Source organism: Cryptomeria japonica, chromosome 7 (assembly GCF_030272615.1).
Source record: "Cryptomeria japonica chromosome 7, Sugi_1.0, whole genome shotgun sequence".
NCBI classification, from domain to species: domain Eukaryota; kingdom Viridiplantae; phylum Streptophyta; class Pinopsida; order Cupressales; family Cupressaceae; genus Cryptomeria; species Cryptomeria japonica.
The window spans coordinates 165444867-165463177 of NC_081411.1; the positions used below are offsets into that span (position 1 = coordinate 165444867).

Here is an 18311-nt window from a genome sequence, read left to right on the forward strand (position 1 = left end):
TTCATTCAATTATTGGTACTCATCCTCAGCAATAACAACTTTGAAGTCAAACCTGTTGGTGCAATGTTGTATAAAAATTGGACATTAAAGAAGCAAGCAAGGGGGCATTAAATCGACAACTTCTATCAGAAGAATTGGAACGTGCTCAACTACTTTCCCCTACTGAATGTAAGATGACAACCTAGAAAATGTTTTCAAACTTTGCTTTCGTACATGGAATAGTTACTGTGCAACTATTTAGAAATCTGTGCCAATTGTATAGAAAAAATATGGAAAACAAATAACACCATATATGCTCCATAAACAACAAATTTACTTCTATTCAATCGCATGTACAAAAATAGAGTTTCCTCTGTAATCAATTGTGGTTTCTTGTGCACCCAGAGCCCAAATATGTCCCTCTAATTTCAGATTTTTTGTACCTATTATTTCAGATATAAACCTGATTAATCCTAAAGCCTTGTCTAAATGCTTAACAGCTATCCATAGCATTTTTCTGTCAGCTGAAGTTATTATTTCACCAATGCTTACATAAGGGATTTCTTCTGTTGCACCATATAGTCCCCCAGCCATATCTACCGTAATGCTTCTGATACTCTGAAATAGGTAAAAGACCAAAAGGGTGAACAGACACTTGGATGTATATCCCAAATTATAAACAAGTTTATGCTCCACATATGATTTTCGATGATGTATCTTTTTAAAATCAAGGTTATTGTCTAGCTGGACGTTCTTAATATGACCAAGACCCTCCTTCATGCCCTCTATTGTTATAACATAAAATTTTAGACTATCAACATCCTTCAAGGCATCTAATATAACCTCGAATGATTCTAAAACATCACCCCATTTAGATTTTGGAGAATGAAAGTTTTTATACGAAGAAAGTTTAGCCCATGAAGCAGATCCTGTTGTGGATAAATTCTGACTTAACAATTGGACGCTTCTTGCACTTGCCTCCTTTGCAGCTAACACTTTATTTGATGGCTTATCAATTGCTCCCAGATCTACATCTAAATTTCTTACTAGCTCTTCCAGGGCTCCCCGCAACATATCATATTGGATGACTTGAGGAGAAATGATTTTTCTAGCTGATCTTCTCTGTGGGACTGAAAGCCCCAAATATTGACAAACGACCTTCAATGAATCAAATGTTTCAGAATCTCTTTCACTTGGTGTAGAGAAGGGCAAGTGCAGACTTCCAGAACTTTTTAATTTCCATGGGTCATATACTTGCAACCTACAACCAATAAATTTTTTTGCGAGGAGCTTAAATTCTTGCATTTCTTTCTTTGCTGAAATATTAAAAACAAATGAATTGTCATCTAATTTGGCCAGCCTGCCATCCGTCAGGTAAAAATATTTTAGCCTTTCTCCCATGCTGCCTAGAGTTGAGCGAATGCACTTGATTTGTTCAGAAAGTTGCAGATCCTCTTCCCTCCCTTTCTGGTGATAGCCATTACCACAATCTAACATAGAAGAAATGTGCAATGCTTGCCCTTGCATTTCATGGTAAGTTCTACAGCACCTATGGCAAGACCAGAAAGCATGTGCACAAGGACTAATGGCTGTCGCATATATAATCCACAACCGGGAGTATGGCCAACCACGTGCAAGAGGAGACATCTAAATTATCTGCAACCATAAACAAATAGCATTTGAGAAGCCAAAAAGATTATCATCTATACAAGAAATGAATCGAGTGCAACTGCAGGATGTGTCAACCATAACTAATAAAAATGAGGAATTCAAGTGAAAACAGAACTTGGACAAAAATGTAAAATGCAGAGTAAGTTTGTACACACAGTCTCTATTTTGAATTTTAACTAAATGTAAAATGTGAATAAACAGCCAATAGATACTGCTATTATGTATATTTTTCCTTTAGTGAATATCCAAAAAAGCGGGATGTCATCCAAAAAAGCGGGATGTCAAAATCCATTTCACAAATTTAAAAACAATTGTCATATTCTTAGTAGTTGTCATACTCCCAAGTTAGACATGGTTTTCTGGTGAAACTAGTATTGTCAACTCTTTGTTATGTTAATGCCAATTTTCAAACTACTATTGAAATCAATTAACCTATTTTAAAAGATACCATTACCCAACATACATCAAGAGATGCTAAAGTTGTGAACAAATACTTGACCTTCCCACTTGTACCCACAAAATTAGTACAATTTCGACATCAAACTGTCCCAAATTCAAACATAAATAAACCAATCACTGGTCCTCATTCAATAATGCTTTAATTCAACTTGATTTCAAATAGTGAATCCAACAACCATTCATTCTTATAACCATACAAATTCTTTAAATAAATTGTTCCCATAGAAGAGAAACTTACTAAGCAAAACGTTGAGCCAAAATAGCTACTATATGAGCACTTGCTTGAGAATGCTCTGAGCGTGTGGAAAAACTGAAATGAAAACAAAAGACAAAAGTTACTCGAAAGCAGATGGAAGCTTAGCTCTCAGGTTATATACTAGAGATAAGCTACAAAATTAGTAACCCATCAGAACCATCTGCCAGTCCCATCTTAATGAAACTATTAAGCAAGATAGAGTTATCCACTCAATCATATATGAACTACAACAAGAATAGGTATACACAAAAGCATTTGAGAGCCACTCTAAGAAAACTTGGAAATGGCTAAAGAAATGTGGTGGGTTGTGACTACTCAGGATAATTGTGAGTCTTCAGAGTGTCATGCTTCTATACTATACCATTCTTTGAGATGATATATTATTTAGAAAAGATCCTTCTAAGAAACTCCTAGGCCAAATGTAGGACTCGAAAAATATTGTAGCCTCTAATAATGGTGACAATCAGAGAATAAACAACAAACATTACTTTTAACTAGCACTACAGAAAAAGAAATAGCAGTAAATAAACCAGCCATAACTTTAAAATAGGAAATAAGACTACAGTCATTACTAGGTGACATTTCCCAACAGCAATCTGTTGCCCCAATACTGTTTTCAACTTATGAATTCTTATATTTAGAAAAATAGGAAATTGCACAAAGAGCACAGAATGATTATTAAGGTGCAGGCTCTATCTTGGCTCATTTATAAATCCATTCCCTCTATGTAGAAACCAAACAGTACTTGACAGTTGTAAATGATCAAAAGATTATTTAAAAAAATTGGAATCCTCGATTGAAATCTTTAATAGAATGATAACAATTATTGTTTGCCAATGAGAGTTCTGCCAATGAGAGTTCTAAAAGCTACTATATTGCATATAGTAGATAGTATTTTTTGCCTATCATTCTTTAACCAAAAAATGGGTTATCAACTTTTAAGTTTTAAACCTTGGTCCCCGAAACCCATCCCTGCGTCCCCCCGTTAGGAAACTCCATGGAACTATGGAAATATATTAGAATAATTATCTGCTGCAATAACAATATATAATTTCATATATGATACTGTTGTGACCATTTCACACATCGCCCCATCGCAAATGGGGACCCCCTCTTTTTGTTTGTTTTTTTGCTCGTTTTCGCTTTCGTTTTTAGGGTTTTGTTAGTTAGTTAGTTGTCTGGATTTAGGGCTAAGCCTTAGGGTTTTAAATATTGCCTTTTCAAGCCAAAATCCAGTCACTTTTGAGAGCTTTTTGAGCTTCTTTTCTAGAATGCAAATTTTAAATGCAATGAATTCGCCAAAATGGTCTAATTTTCAATTGGAATGTTCATGCAGAGCTTAAACTTGTCTAAATGATGACCGTCAATGTGAATTTTTGTCTGATTGAATATTTTGACCAAATTTTGACTTTTTTGAATTTTGATCCTAGGCATTGGAATTGATTTGTTTTCGCCTCGTGAAGTGTTAAAATGTGAAAAATCTTGTTATTTTGGCCTGTAGGAGCAAAATCGCTCCTGTCCCTCAGTGAAGGACGGGAGCTCATTTCCAAATATCTCATTGTCCTTGCAGAGTCCAGACGAAGTTTACGTTTGAAGTGATGGAGAACGACAAGATCTTTCCATTGAATATAAATTGAAGATTTTCATGAGGACAGAAATGCCTCCAGGAGGAAAATCGCTCCTGTCCCTCAGTGAAGGACCGGAGCTACAATTCAAATTTCACCTTGTCCGTGCAAGATTTTGATGACTTAGCAATTGGAGGACGTCCGAAGGAAGATACTTTGCCAAATGAATATAATTTGAGATGCAAAAAATGAAGGAAAATGACCTATATTGACTAAATCGCTCCTGTCCCTCTCCAAGGGACCAGGGCGAGGTACCTTGTAGCTCTCGTCCCTCTCCCAGGGACCAGAGCGATTTCCTCCATTTTGCAAAATCCAGACAAGGGTCAAGGCAAGTTTACGTTCAAAAACGAAGGATAACATGAGATGAATGCATTGAATATAAATTGAAGATTTTTGGGACGTCCATACCAATGCTAAATGCCTAGTTCGCTCCTGTCCCTCAGGAAGGGACCAGAGCGATTTTTGATATAATTGCCTTTTTTTGCAAAATTCCAAACAATGTCAAGGCATGGACGGATCGAGTAAAGAAGGACGAATCCGTTGAATATAAACTTAGCGCATGGCAAAGTGAGATGAAAGCCACAAGGGAAGGATCGCTCCTGTCCCTCTCCAAGGGACCAGGGCGATACAATGGTGAAGATACGTCCCTCCAAAGTTCAAGGTCGTCCCTCCAAGGTTCAAGGCCGATCCAAGCCAGGACGAAAGGTGGCGAGGACATTTCAAGGCATTTCCATCAAGCGCAACGTTGCAAAGGTCATCACATGGAAGGATTTGCACTCTAAAGACCTAGATCGCTCCTGTCCCTCTCCAAGGGACCAAAGCGATATTTACATAATGGCGTAAATTTCAAAAGGCAAACAAGTTTCAAGTTACCAAGAGGGTCGAAAGGACATCATTCCACGCAATGAAGATAATTGCGAGTTGGTACAAACAAGGACAAGCATGTTATGATGAACTTCGCTCCTGTCCCTCAGGAAGGGACTAGAGCGATATTGATATATTAGATTAATCCATGCGAGATTTACGTAAAGACAAAGATACCCAAGGTTACATATGCTCCAGGACATCGTTTGAAGACAATTTGCAAGAGTTTTTAACGTCCAAACATTGCTAATCAAGGTAAAAGTTTCCCATCGCTCCTGTCCTTTGGACAAGGACCAAGGCGATACTATCAAAACACTCACGTTCCTTCAAAGATCAAGGCGAAATGAGGATAGGAAATGCGAAGGACGACATTTGGAGGACATTGCAAAGAGGATCGAAGTTTAAAAGTCGCCAAGATCAAGGAGAAATAATGGATCGCTCCTGTCCCTCTCCAAGGGACAAGGGCGATGGTCCCTTTAATGCATCCAAACACATAATGAAAGCCAATGGAAATAAGCGCAAAGGACACGAGCAATGATATTTCGAAGGTCAAAGATGCAAGGTGAATGTGAAAACATGGAGATCGCTCCTGTCCCTCTCCAAGGGACCAGGGCGATAATGGTCATAGGATGCACTTGCTTGCACGAGGAAGAAATTCAAGTTCGAAGGACCACCAGGTGATCGATTTGGGACGTAGAAATGAAGGGGTTGAATGTTGAAAACGCAAGAATCATGCCAAAGATGGTGAATCGCTCCTGTCCCTCTCCAAGGGACCAGAGCGATGAGGTACGTCCCTCTATTTACATATATTTTTGGCGCCAAATTAAAACAATTCGAATTTGCTTTAAATGCTAAATCAATTTAAAAATTAAGAAATCCACTTTTATTGGCATTTAATATGGCGTTAGACATTTATTAATTATTTTTGCCTTATTTAAAAATCGAAATTTACAATTTAAAAAACGCAAGGCATTAATAGTTAATTATTTAATTAAAAAAAAAAAAAATCGATTTGAGCGCTCATTTAAGGGGGGTCGGCCTTGTCATTTCATTGCAAATCATTTAAAAAAATGATTTTATTTTTTATTAAGTCGGCCTAAGGGGTAAAAGGATGCAAGCGCTATATAAGGGGGGTGGAATTATCATTTTCTACATCATTATTTTACCTTCCTTCATGCGAGTTGACAAGAGGCGAATGTAGTGCGAGTTTCATTCATCCAAGGTGGCGAAGACACTCCAAAGGTGGTGCGAATTGCATTGAAGACCAAGGGTGGCGCGCTTAGACATTCCAAAGGTGGTGCGACTTCAAACCAAAGGTGGCGTAGACATTCCCAAGGTGATGTGAGAGGTGCGAATTGCGTTGAAGATCAAAGGTGGTGCGAATTCGAAGACCACACCAAGAGCGAACTTGAAGATCCATTTGAGACCACGTCCAAGGTGATAATTGAAGATCACATTCTCTCCAGAGGTGGCGAAGTCAAATTTGAGGGGATCATATTGAAGATTATCTTTATACCTCAATTTTGCCTAGACAAATTTTGTTTTTGCATTCTAGAGTTAGCTCTCTATCGAGGTATGGCGATTTAATTATTATTGTTTTACTCATTCATCGTCATATTTCAAATTTTGATTTTTAAATCTCTTAGCTCAATCGTTGTATTTTAGGAAATGATAACTCTAGGGACTTATCATGAGGTTTCCTAAAATCTATCTCTCTTATCTGCGTTATTTATTGCAAAATCTATTTCTTATAATGAAATGTTGTGTAGGTATGGCGACCCCAAAGGCGGGAGCATCCACCAGTCGCTCGGCTCTCATGAAAGAAGATCAGAAGACCGAAGAAGTGGAGACCAAGATCGTGTCCAAGTGGAGCAACATTGGAGATACAAACTTGGGGAACTTTAGCACGAAGAAGTTCCGAGAGGTCCCTTACATCGGCAAGCCATCACCTGTCGCCCGGAGAATAATAGAAAGTGGCATCATTAAGGCAGCCGGTTTTCCTCCAGCCATTCAGTGTCACGAGTTGATGATCGAGTGTGCCCGTCATTACAATCCACAGTCCAAGACAATTGTGTCCAATGAGGGAAACATTTTGGCGTACCTTTCAGAGGAAGCCATAAGTGAAGCCTTCCATCTTCCAGAGCACAGGGACATGATATACAAGAGCATTGAAGGAGCCAGATCAGTGTACGATGATGATCCAGATGCTTGTCTAAGCATAATCAACAAGAACTGGCTACTCAAGAGTCGTCCCCGTCTGAGCAAAGTACCGAACACACCACACAGGATCGATTTCCAAGAGGAGTACAGAGATTTGATCACCATGCTCAACAGAGTTACAGGAGCACCTCATGCCTTCTATTTTGAGAAATGGATGTTTTACTTCATCCAGGTGATTGTTCAAGGAAAGGGTACAATACATTGGGCTAGGATAATTAGCCATTGCTTAGACGTACAGTTGAGAAGACTCAGGGCTACTAAGTCCTTCCACATGAGTTCATATGTCATCTATGCCTTAATCAGGAGCGTTGAGTACGCAGGACTACCTCACAGAGGAGTGATTGGAAGAGGACCCGACGAGGTCAGAGTTTGTGAATCCTATACCTACTTGCATCATCCACCAGGGAAGAATTACAAGTTAATCAATGATACTTTCACGATGAACATCACAAGGACGTTGCAAGGAGGGATTCACAACAGATTATCTCAGGATGCCCAGGAGTTAATCAAGAGGTACGGTGCTTGGTTCATTCAGTTTCCCAAGTTCACTTACATTAGAGTGTATGGATGTCCTTTACCTCCATACATGTTGCCGAGATACCCGACAGACAGGATTGTATTACTTGAAGTAACAAGGCAGTTGGCAGCATATGTGAAGGCATTCAGACACAGACATCAGAATGGAGTTCAGGTACCTATTATTTTGGGTAATTCAGTTGAGGTATGTCCCAATGTCTCAGCCATGGATGATGTAGAGAGGGAGTTAGCCTTGTATCCTTTTTCATCTTTTGCTTGGAGGAATAGTTTTGATCCTCATGGACATTTAGAGGAGACAGTCGGTAGAAGATTTAGACATGAGTACCAGATTGAAGATTTTATGATGAATCTCCTAGATGATCTCGAAGTGAAACGTAAGATACATTCTAGATTGCCTTTGGATTTCATCAGGAAATGTAAGATTTACAGAGTAGCCGACCAAGCTCAGGACAACGGCAGGCACATCCAATCTTCATATGATAGAGAGAGCAAAACAATTAGTTTGAATTGGAATGAGCCCGAGGCCGTGGATTTAGATGAATTGATGGCACCAGTCTTGTCTTGTACTCGCAGATGGGTAGACATTCAACATCAGAAGTTGAGAAAACAAGGCATAGCCATGTCTTTTACTTTGGAAGAAAAGCCAGCCGAAGGTGGAGCCAGTGTTAGTGAAGGCAATCCTAATCCTAGGAATTCAGGTGAAGGTAACCTTCGATGTGCCAGTGAGGGCAATCTCCATTCGAGAGGTTCAAAGAGAAAGGAAAGATCAGAAAAGAAAGAGCCTTCCAAGAAAAAGCAAGGTGCTAACAAAGATCAAACACCAGGTACTTCTTCCAGGCCAGAAGATAGAACAGTTCGAGTGGAAGAATCCATGGAATCGATGGTACAGAATGACAGACAAGAGGAAGAACAGGCGCAGCATGTTTCATCCGATGGATCTCTTCAAGACTATGATTTAGATAATGATAATGAAGTAACATCTCCTCCCAGACAAGAAGAAGTAGTACACAAAGAAATTCAAGTTCAAGAGACAAGATCAAATATCCCAGATTGGTTGAAGGAAAGATTGACTAAGGTGATCGTAATTGAGGACGAGGACAGTGCAATCGATCTAGAGAGCCTTGTTGGACGTTCACATATGACAACAGAGAAGAAGGAGGCTACAAAGATGTCCAAGATGATTCGAGATGAGACTGGATCTAGAAAACTGCAGATAGCTACACCGGCAGCAGACAAATATGAGGGTGAGATCCTAGCAGAGGACTATCATATACAGACTATTGAGTTAGGACCATCTACAGCAGAGCAGACTTTAGATGATGCCACTGACACATTTGAGGCATTGAAGGATAAATTTAGAGAAGAAGTAGAAAGGAATAGAAAGCTTGAGAAAGAGGTCGGTGCATGGAGAACATATTTCAGTCACATCAATGAACCTTTGGGACGTCAGGATCCAGTTAGATCACCATTGCAGGCATTGCCCCTTCAACCAATCAATGAAGCAGAAAGATTCAGGAATATGGTCCAGCGTACATGTAATTGGATGGATAGATCTCACACGGTGGCCATTGAGTTTATTACAAGGATGTCGAAGATCACCCACCAGGCTATCCAAGTTCTTGAGATAATCCACAGATTGATGGCAACAGTAGCTGCATTTGCCCATACCAAGGACGTTGTCATTCCTGTCTTGAAAGTTATAAGACATACATCCAGAAGAATTTTAGCACAAGAGAAGATCTTGGAAGGCGATTCTCACAGTTTGTTTCAGTGGTCAACCTTACTCCATATAAAGAGTGTTCTCTTTGAGGACATCAGTATTAGATGTGGTCAAGTTGAGGAGGTGATCAATCCGATCCAGGACAGAGTATTTGAGGTACTTCGTACCATTCTTGGCAGAAGGATCGAGGTCGAGACAGATGTGGATCTACAAGAATTTGAAGATAGAATCAAGATCATCTTTCGCAAGGACGCAGATGTTACAGATGAGCAGTATGATCAGATGTATGCCACCATGCTCCTAATTGATAGAACTAAGGAACTTGAACCCACTTGGGACACAGCTCTTCTAGATGCATTTGATCAGGTTATCCACTTAGAAGAGAGTATCAAGAATCTTCCCGAGATTCCAAGCACAGAAATCGAAGGAATTGTGACAAAATTCATTGCATATGCTAAGAAAGAGAATTGGAAAGGGAATAAGATTCTAGATGAAAGGTTGTTACAGATGACATGACATCTTATTTCTCATTGGCTGATACCTCCTAGATTTTTGTGCCAAATTTAATATTTGGCTATGTATTTAATGTTGTTCAGTAAAAAGGAGGTCATTTGTAACAAACCCTAATTAGGGTTTAGGTGTCATGATCTTGTCCGTTGATTTACTTTCAATCTGGACCTTTCATTGTAATTGGGGATGCTATTTATACCCCCATTTTTCATTTCATTTGTAATAGAAGAGTCAATAGAAAAAAATAGAGAATAGAGTTGAGAGATTTAGAGTTGTAAGCAATTTTTATTTTGTAGCAAGATTGAGTCTTGAAGAGAGAAGTTCAAGCAATTGTTGTATATGATGACTTGGAAATCAATAAAATATTGAAGTTATGGTGTTTTGTTGCAAGTTTCTTGAGTTATCTTCATGGTTGTTGGATGTACTTGAATCACGCTCAATCAAAGTAGTTTGTTAATTTGAAAGACTAAGTGTGAGATTTGATATTTGGTAGGATTCGCAATCCAAACCACTAGCTTCTTGCTGATTGTAGGAACGCCTTGCGTGGTCGACTGGAAAACGTTTTGAGTCCTTAACCTTCAAGCATTTTCGCATCTAGGATATGTACCTTCGTAGTAGTGTCCTTGGTCTTTGATGCATTGAACACCATTATTACCTTAGAAGATCGCACTAATTTCAGTTGAGTTGTTATCTTATGGCAAAATTGAAATTGGTTGAGTCTTGCCGAATCTCATTCATGCTAAGTCGTTCATAGGATTAGACTAGATTAGATTTACTCAAACCCTGTCCTTTTTCCTTTTTTTTTGAAAGTTCCTTTTAGATTAGTAAAACCTTCGAACTGTTGAATCCGTAAGAAGCCTTGAAGGAAACAGCAAATCACATCATACCACTAAAAAGCTTGTCCACACGTGGAGACCCCACTAAAAGAACCTTGGAGTCCACCTAACTGATCCTTTTTGCAGATCTTCAGCAGTTAGAGACTATTTTCTCAAGAGAGGATAAGATGCCTAATGGTATTTTATTCTGTGTATGATTGTGTACAAAATACACGTCAACAGATACCTACTGGTAATTTGGGATAAAGTGTCAATTATGCCTATAACTAGTCATAGCTGAAATACGGGGGTGTGAAACCTAGTCCAAAGAATCCAAAATAAATGCACCTGAAGTAGTTTAAAGATATATTACATTGCTATATTAAAACAACTGCTCCACATTCTCCTATGGACACATACCTGTTGTGACCATTTCACACATCGCCCCATTTAAAATGGGGACCCCCTCTTTTTGTTCGTTTTTCGCTCGCCTTTCGCTTTGCTTTTTAGGGTTTTGGTAGTTTGTCAGTTGTTTGGATTTAGGGTCAAGCCTTAGGGTTTTCGTTACTGTCTTTTCAGGCCAGAGTCCAGTCAGTCTTGAGAGCTTTTGAGCTTCCTCTTGTAGGATGCAAATTTTGAAATGAAATGAATTCGCCAGAATGGTTTATTTTCAATTGGAATTTTGAGTGCAGAGTCTAAATTTGTCTAAGTGTTGGTGATGAAATTGTGAATTTTGTCCAATTGAGTATTTTTGAGCAAATTTTGAGTTTTTTGATATTTGATCCCGGGCATTGGAAATGATTTGTTTTTGCCTTGTGAAGTGATTAAACCTTTGAAATCATGATATTTTGGCCTGTAGGAGCAAAATCGCTCCTGTCCCTCAGTGAAGGACCGGAGCTCGTTTTCAAAAATCTTACTCTCTGCAGGATCAAGATGATTTTTCGAGTGGACGTGGTAAAGAAAGGCGTGATCTTTCCGTTGAATATAAATTGAAGAATTTCACGAACATGGAAATGCCCCAGGAGTCAAAATCGCTCCTGTCCCTCAGTGAAGGACTGGAGCTTAAAATCAAACATCACCTCGTCCTTGCAGGATTTTAACAACTTGACGATTTGAAGAGGTCTAAAGAAGTGCATTTTACCAGTTGAATATAATTTGAAGGCACAAACATGAAGAAAAGTGGACCAAAATGCAAAATCGTTCCTGTCCCTCAGTCAGGGACCAAGGCGAAGTTCAGTGTAGCTCCCGTCCCTCTCCCAGGGACCAGAGCGAAATTCTTCATAAGGCAAAATTCAGGTAAAAGATCAAGCAAGTTTTAGGTTTGAGGCAAGCAAAGACGGTGTGACGGATTCATTGAAGACAAAATTGAAGATTGCAAGACACCAAATGAACTCCAAATTGGCCTGAGCGCTCCTGTCCCTCAGTCAGGGACCAGAGCGATTTTTGTCTTAGATGAATTTCTTGCCAAGTTTGAATGATTTCCAAGCCAAAGATGAATAAAATGGGGCACAACAAGACTGTTGAAGATAGATTTTGACGTTGGCAAAGTGTGATGGAGCCTACAAGTACAAATTCGCTCTTGTCCCTCAGCCAGGGACCAGGGCGATATGATGGTTATGTTGCCTTTCCTCCAAGTTTAAACCTCTCTAAGTCAAGATGAAAGGTGGCAAGGGCGTTTTGAAGCGTCTCAATGAAGAACGAAGTATCCAAGGTCGCCAGTGTTGAAAGAATTACACCAAAACATCCAGTTCGCTCCTGTCCCTCAAGCAGGGACCAGAGCAAAAGAGTTCAAATGAGGCTAAATTGGGGTTGCTATTCACATTTTGAATGTTTGAAAGGGAGTAAAGGACATCGTTTTGCACTTTGAAGATAATTACAAGTTAGTATGATGAAGATTTTTGCACTAAATACCCTAGTTCGCTCCTGTCCCTCAGGCAGGGACCAGAGCGAAATCTTCACAAAGGCTTAGATTTTGAAGGTTTAACACGTTTCAAGTGTCCAAAGGGGATCAAAAGACTTCATTTTACACGATGAAAGCAATGGCAAGTTGATGAAAGCAAGCATGAGCCCAAGACATTGAAGTTCGCTCCTGTCCCTCAGTTAGGGACCAGAGCGATATTTACTATAGTTGCCAAATCCTTCAAAAATCACGTTAAGTCAAGGTTGTGCGAGGTGGTAAAAGGTCTAAGGTGTCTTAAGAAGGTGATATACGAAGGTTTCAAACGTCAAAAGACTATCAATTGAGCTAAGGGGACAATATCGCTCCTGTCCCTCAGGCAAGGACCAGGGCGATTTTATTAAAACACTCATGTTCCTTCAAAAATCATGGCAATGCAAGGGTACACAAGATCGAGGATGCCATTTGGAAGGCGATGAACAAGAAGCAAAGGTTAAAAGTTAGCAAATTTGAGCTAGAACAAAAGGATCGCTCCTGTCCCTCACCAAGGGACCAGGGCGATAATCCTCCAAACATCGAATATGCCTTGTAGAAGTCAAGTGAAACAAGCGTGGAGTAAAGAAACAATGTTATTACTTGCTATATAATGAAGATTGGAGATCGAACAAGCAAGATCAAGGAGAAAACATCTAGATCGCTCCTGTCCCTCTCCAAGGGACCAGGGCGATAATGGTCATAAGAGGCACTCGTTCACACAAACAAGTTAGTCAAGTTCGAAATTCCTAGCGAAAATGCCGATTTAAACGTAAGGATGGAGATTTCAAACGTCAAAGGCACGATATTCCAGGCTAAAATGGTAGATCGCTCCTGTCCCTCAGTCAGGGACTAGAGCGATAAGGTTTGAATCTTCCCACTTCTCCAATTTCGGGGCTCAAATAATTTTTTTGAATTTATTTAAATGCTAAAAGTCGATAAGTTTAAAATTTCAATTAAAATAGCATTTAAAATTTGCGCTAAAACATTAATTAATTATTTTTGCCTTGTAAAAAATCGAATTTATTAATTAATAAACGATGGCAAATAATTAATTAATTATTAATTTAATTAAAATCAAATAAAGCGCTTGGGTTTATGAAGGTCGGCCTTTTATTTTATTTAAATTTTGCTTTTAATTACCAAGTCGGCCTTAAGGTGAATATGAGGTGAGCGCTTATAAAGGGAGGGTGAAAGTTTCATTTTTACATCGTCATTTATCATCTCTTATATGCGATTTGGAGTATACAAAGAGGAAGCGAATCTCACATGTGATCTTGAAGGAGAAGTGCGAATTGTATTTAGAAGGTGCGAATTTATATCCAAAGGTGGTGCGAAGTATCATCAAAGGAGTGCGAGTTTGATTTAAGGCGAACTTGCCAAAGACATTGAAGAACACATTAAAGACTTGAAGGGTGGCGAATTGATAAAGAGGACATTCCTTATCCTTGAAGATCACGTTGAAGGCTTCTAACGTTAATTTTGCCTAGGCAAATTCCTCATTTTGCATTCTAGTGTTAGCTCTCAAGAGAGGTATGGCGATATGGTTTTATTGTTTAAATTTTGAACGTTGATCGTCATAGCTTAAATTTTGAATTTTGAAATTTTGAATTCCAGTTGCTCAATCGTTTTTTAGGAAATGATAACTCTAGGACTTATCATCAAGTTTCCTAAATTTACTCTCTAATCTATGTTATTCATTGCAAAATCTAGTTCTTATTATGAAATGTTGTGTAGGTATGGCGACCCCGAAGGCGGGAGCATCCACCAGTCGTCCAGCTCTCATGAAGGAAGATCAAAAGACCGAAGAAGTGGAGACCAAGATCGTGTCGAAATGGAGCAACATTGGAGATACCAACTTGGGTAACTTTAGCACGAAGAAGTTTCGAGAGGTCCCTTACATTGGCAAGCCATCACCTGTCGCCCGGAGAATAATCGAGAGTGGCATCATTAAGGCGGCCGGCTTCCCTCCAGCAGTTCAATGCCATGAGTTGATGATCGAGTGTGCTCGTCATTATGATCCTCAGTCCAGAACGATCGTGTCCAATGAAGGAAACACTTTGGCGTACCTTTCAGAGGAAGCTATAAGTGAAGCTTTCCATCTTCCAGAGCACAGGGATATGATATACAAGAGCATAGAAGGAGCCAGGTCAATGTATGAAGATGATCCAGATGCTTGTCTAAGCATAATTAACAAGAACTGGTTACTCAAGAGTCGTCCTCGCCTGAGCAAGATCCCGAACACACCGCATAGGATTGATTTCCAAGAGGAGTACAGAGATTTGATTACAATGCTCAACCGAGTCACAGGAGCCCCTCACGCCTTCTATTTTGAGAAGTGGATGTTCTACTTCATCCAGGTGATAGTTCAGGGAAAGGGAACGATACATTGGGCTAGAATGATTAGCCATTTCTTGGACATACAGTTGAGGAGACTCAAGGCTACCAAGTCCTTCCACATGAGTTCATACGTCATCTATGCCTTGATCAGGAGCTTTGAGTATGTAGGACTACCTCACAGAGGAGTGATTGGAAGAGGACCCGGCGAGGTCAGAGTTTGTGATTCCTATGTCCACTTGCATCATCCGCCTGGGAGCAACTACAAGTTAGTCAATGATACCTTCACGATGAACATCACAAGGACGTTGCAAGGTGGGATTCACAGCAGATTATCTCAGGATGCACAGGAACTAGTGAAGAGGTACGGTGCTTGGTTTATCCAATTTCCGAAGTTTACTTATATTAGAGTGCATGGATGTCCTTCACCTCCATACATGTTGCTGAGGTATCCGACAGACAGAATTGTGTTACTTGAAGTAACAAGACAGTTGGCAGCATATGCGAAGGCATTCAGACACAGACATGGAAATGGAGTTCTGGTACCTATCATTTTGGGCAATTCAGTTGAGGTATGTCCTAATGCTTTAGCCATGGATGACACAGAGAAGGAGTTAGCCTTGTATTCTTTTTCATCCTTTGCTTTGAGAGAAAGCTTTGATCCACATGGATATCTAGAGGAGACAGTCGGTAGGAAGTTTAAGCATGAGTACCAAATAGAAGATTTTATGATGAATCTCTTAGACAATCTTGAAGTGAAAAGAAAGATGCATTCTAGATTGCCTTTGGATTTCATCAAGAAATGCAGGATTTACAGAGTGGCCAACCAAGCACAGGACAGTGGCAGACATATCCAGTCATCCTATGATCGGGAGAGCAAATCAATAAGGTTAGATTGGAATGAGCCCGAGGTCGTGGATCTAGATGCTTTGATGGCTCCAGTCTTGTCTTGTACTCGCAGATGGGTTGACGTACAACATCAAAAGTTGAGAGAGCAAGGCATAGCTATGACTTTCACTTTGGAAGAGAAACCAGCCGAAGGTGGAGCTAGTGTAAGCGAAGGAAATCCTAATCCTAGAAATTCAGGTGAAGGTAACCTTCGATGTGCAAGTGAAGGCAATCTCCATCCAAGAGGTTCGAAGAGGAAAGAAAGACCAGAAAAGAGGGAATCTTCCAAGAAGAAGCAAGGGGCCAATCGAGATCGTTCATCCGGTACATCTTCTAGACCAAAGAAGAGGACACTTCAAGTGGAAGAATCTATGGAGTCTATGGTACAGAATGATAGGCAGGAAGAAGGACAGGCACCGCAAGGGTCACCAGATGGATCTCTCCAAGATTATGAGCTAGATGAAGATAGAGAAGACAACGAAATAACATCTCCTCCCAGAGAAGAAGAAGTAGTGCATAAGGAAATACAGGTTCAGGAGACAAGATCAGCCATCCCAGATTGGTTGAAAGAAAGATTAACCAAGGTGATCGTGATAGAGGACGAGGATAATGTAATTGATTTAGAGAGCCTTGTTGGACGTTCACACGAAGTAACAGAGAAGAGGAAGGCTACCAAAATGTCCAAGATGATTAGAGATGAGACTGGATCCAGAAAACTACAGATAGCTACACCGGCAGTAGACAAATATGAAGGTGAGATCCTAGCAGAGGAATATGATATACAAACATTTGAGCTAGGACCATCCACAGCTGAGCAGACATTAGATGATGCCACTGATTCATTTGAGGCATTGAAAGACAAGCTTAGAGAAGAAATGGAGAAGAATAGAAAGCTTGAGAGAGAGGTCGGTGCATGGAGGACATATTTCAGTCATCTCAATGAACCTTTGGGACGTCAGGATCCAGCTAGATCACCAGTGCAGGCACTTCCCCTTCAATCAATTAATGAGGCAGAAAGATTCAAGAATATGGTCCAGCGTACGAGTACTTGGATGGACAAATCTCATACAGTTGCCGTAGAATTTGTAACAAGGATGATGAAGACTATTCATAGAGCTATCCAGGTTCTTGAGATAATCCACAACTTGATGATAACAGTAGCTGCTTTTGCTCATACCAGAGATGTTATCATTCCTGTCTTGAAAGTAATCAGGCAAACATCAAGGAAGGTCTTAGCACAGGAAAAGATCATGGATGGAGGACCTCACAGTTTGCTTCAGTGGTCAACCTTACTCCACATGAAGAGTGTTCTTTTTGAGGACATCAATACTAGATGTAGCCAAGTTGAGGAGGTGATCAATCCGATCCAGGACAGAGTATTTGAGGTACTACGTACCATTCTTGGCAGGAGGATCGAGGTCGAGACAAATGTGGATATGCAGGAATTGGAGGATAGAATCAAGGTCATCTTTTGCAAGGACACTAATATCACAGACGAGCAATATGATCAGATGTTTGCCACCATGCTCCTGATTGAAAGAACAAAGGAACTTGAACTTACATGGGACGCAGCTCTTCTAGATGCATTTGATCAAGTCATCCACTTGGAAGAAAGTATGAAGAATCTTCCCGAGATTCCAATTGCTGAGATCGAAGGAATCGTATCAAGATTCATTGCATATGCTAAAAAGGAACATTGGAAAGGGAATAAGATTCTCGATGAGAGGTTGTTATAGATGACATGGCACCTTAATTGTCATTGGTTTATGTCTCCTAGGTTTTTGTGCCAAATTTAATATTTGGCTATGCATTTAATATTGTTCAGTAAAAAGGAGGCCATTGGTAACAAACCCTAATTACGGTTTAGGTGTCATGATCTTGACCGTTGATCTACTTTCAATCTGGACCATTCATTGTAATTGGGGATGCTATTTATACCCTCATTTTCATTTCATTTGTAATAGAGAATAGTTAAGAGTTAGATATCAGAGAGTTTGATGTATTAGAGAGATTAGAGTTTAGAAGCAATTTACTTTTGTAGCAAGATTGAGTTTTGAGGAAAGGAATTCAAACAATTGTTGTACATGATGACTTTGAAATCAATGAAATATTGAAGTTATGGTGTTTTGTTGCAACTTTCTTGGTTATCTTCATGGTTGTTCAATTTACTTGAGTCATTCTCAATCAAAGTAGTGTGTTAATTCGAAGGGCAAAGTGTGAGACTTGATCTTTGGTAGGATTCGTAATCCAAACCACTAGCTTCTTGCTGATTGTAAGAACGCCTTGCGTGGTCGACTGGAAAATACCTGAATCACTTAACCTTCAATCATTATTGTATCTTGGATATGTACCTTCGTGGTAGTGTCTTTGATCTTTGATGCGTTGAAAATCATTTCGTTACCTTAGAAGATCGCATCAATTTCAATTGAGTTGTTATTTTATGGCGAAATTGAAGTTGCCAAGTCTTGTCCACATGAAGTCATTCTTAGGGTTAATTTAG

The 18311-nt window shown here is 39.7% G+C and overlaps 1 protein-coding gene across 3 annotated transcripts in view; it reads right to left on the reverse strand.

Moving 5' to 3' along the window:
* Window positions 1-293: 293 nt before the first annotated feature.
* The window catches only part of LOC131057632 (uncharacterized), an 87279-nt gene continuing 69261 nt past the window's right edge, over window positions 294-18311 (reverse strand). For 2 of the 3 annotated variants that reach the window (XM_057991778.2, XM_057991780.2), the window contains exon 3: window positions 294-1635. In XM_057991778.2, coding sequence (XP_057847761.2) covers window positions 319-1626 — 1308 coding nt within the window. In that variant the 5' untranslated portion in view covers window positions 1627-1635 and the 3' untranslated portion in view covers window positions 294-318. Of the gene's footprint in view, window positions 1636-2347; window positions 2420-18311 lie in introns of all 3 variants that reach the window. The other variant, XM_057991779.2, reaches the window with a different exon arrangement.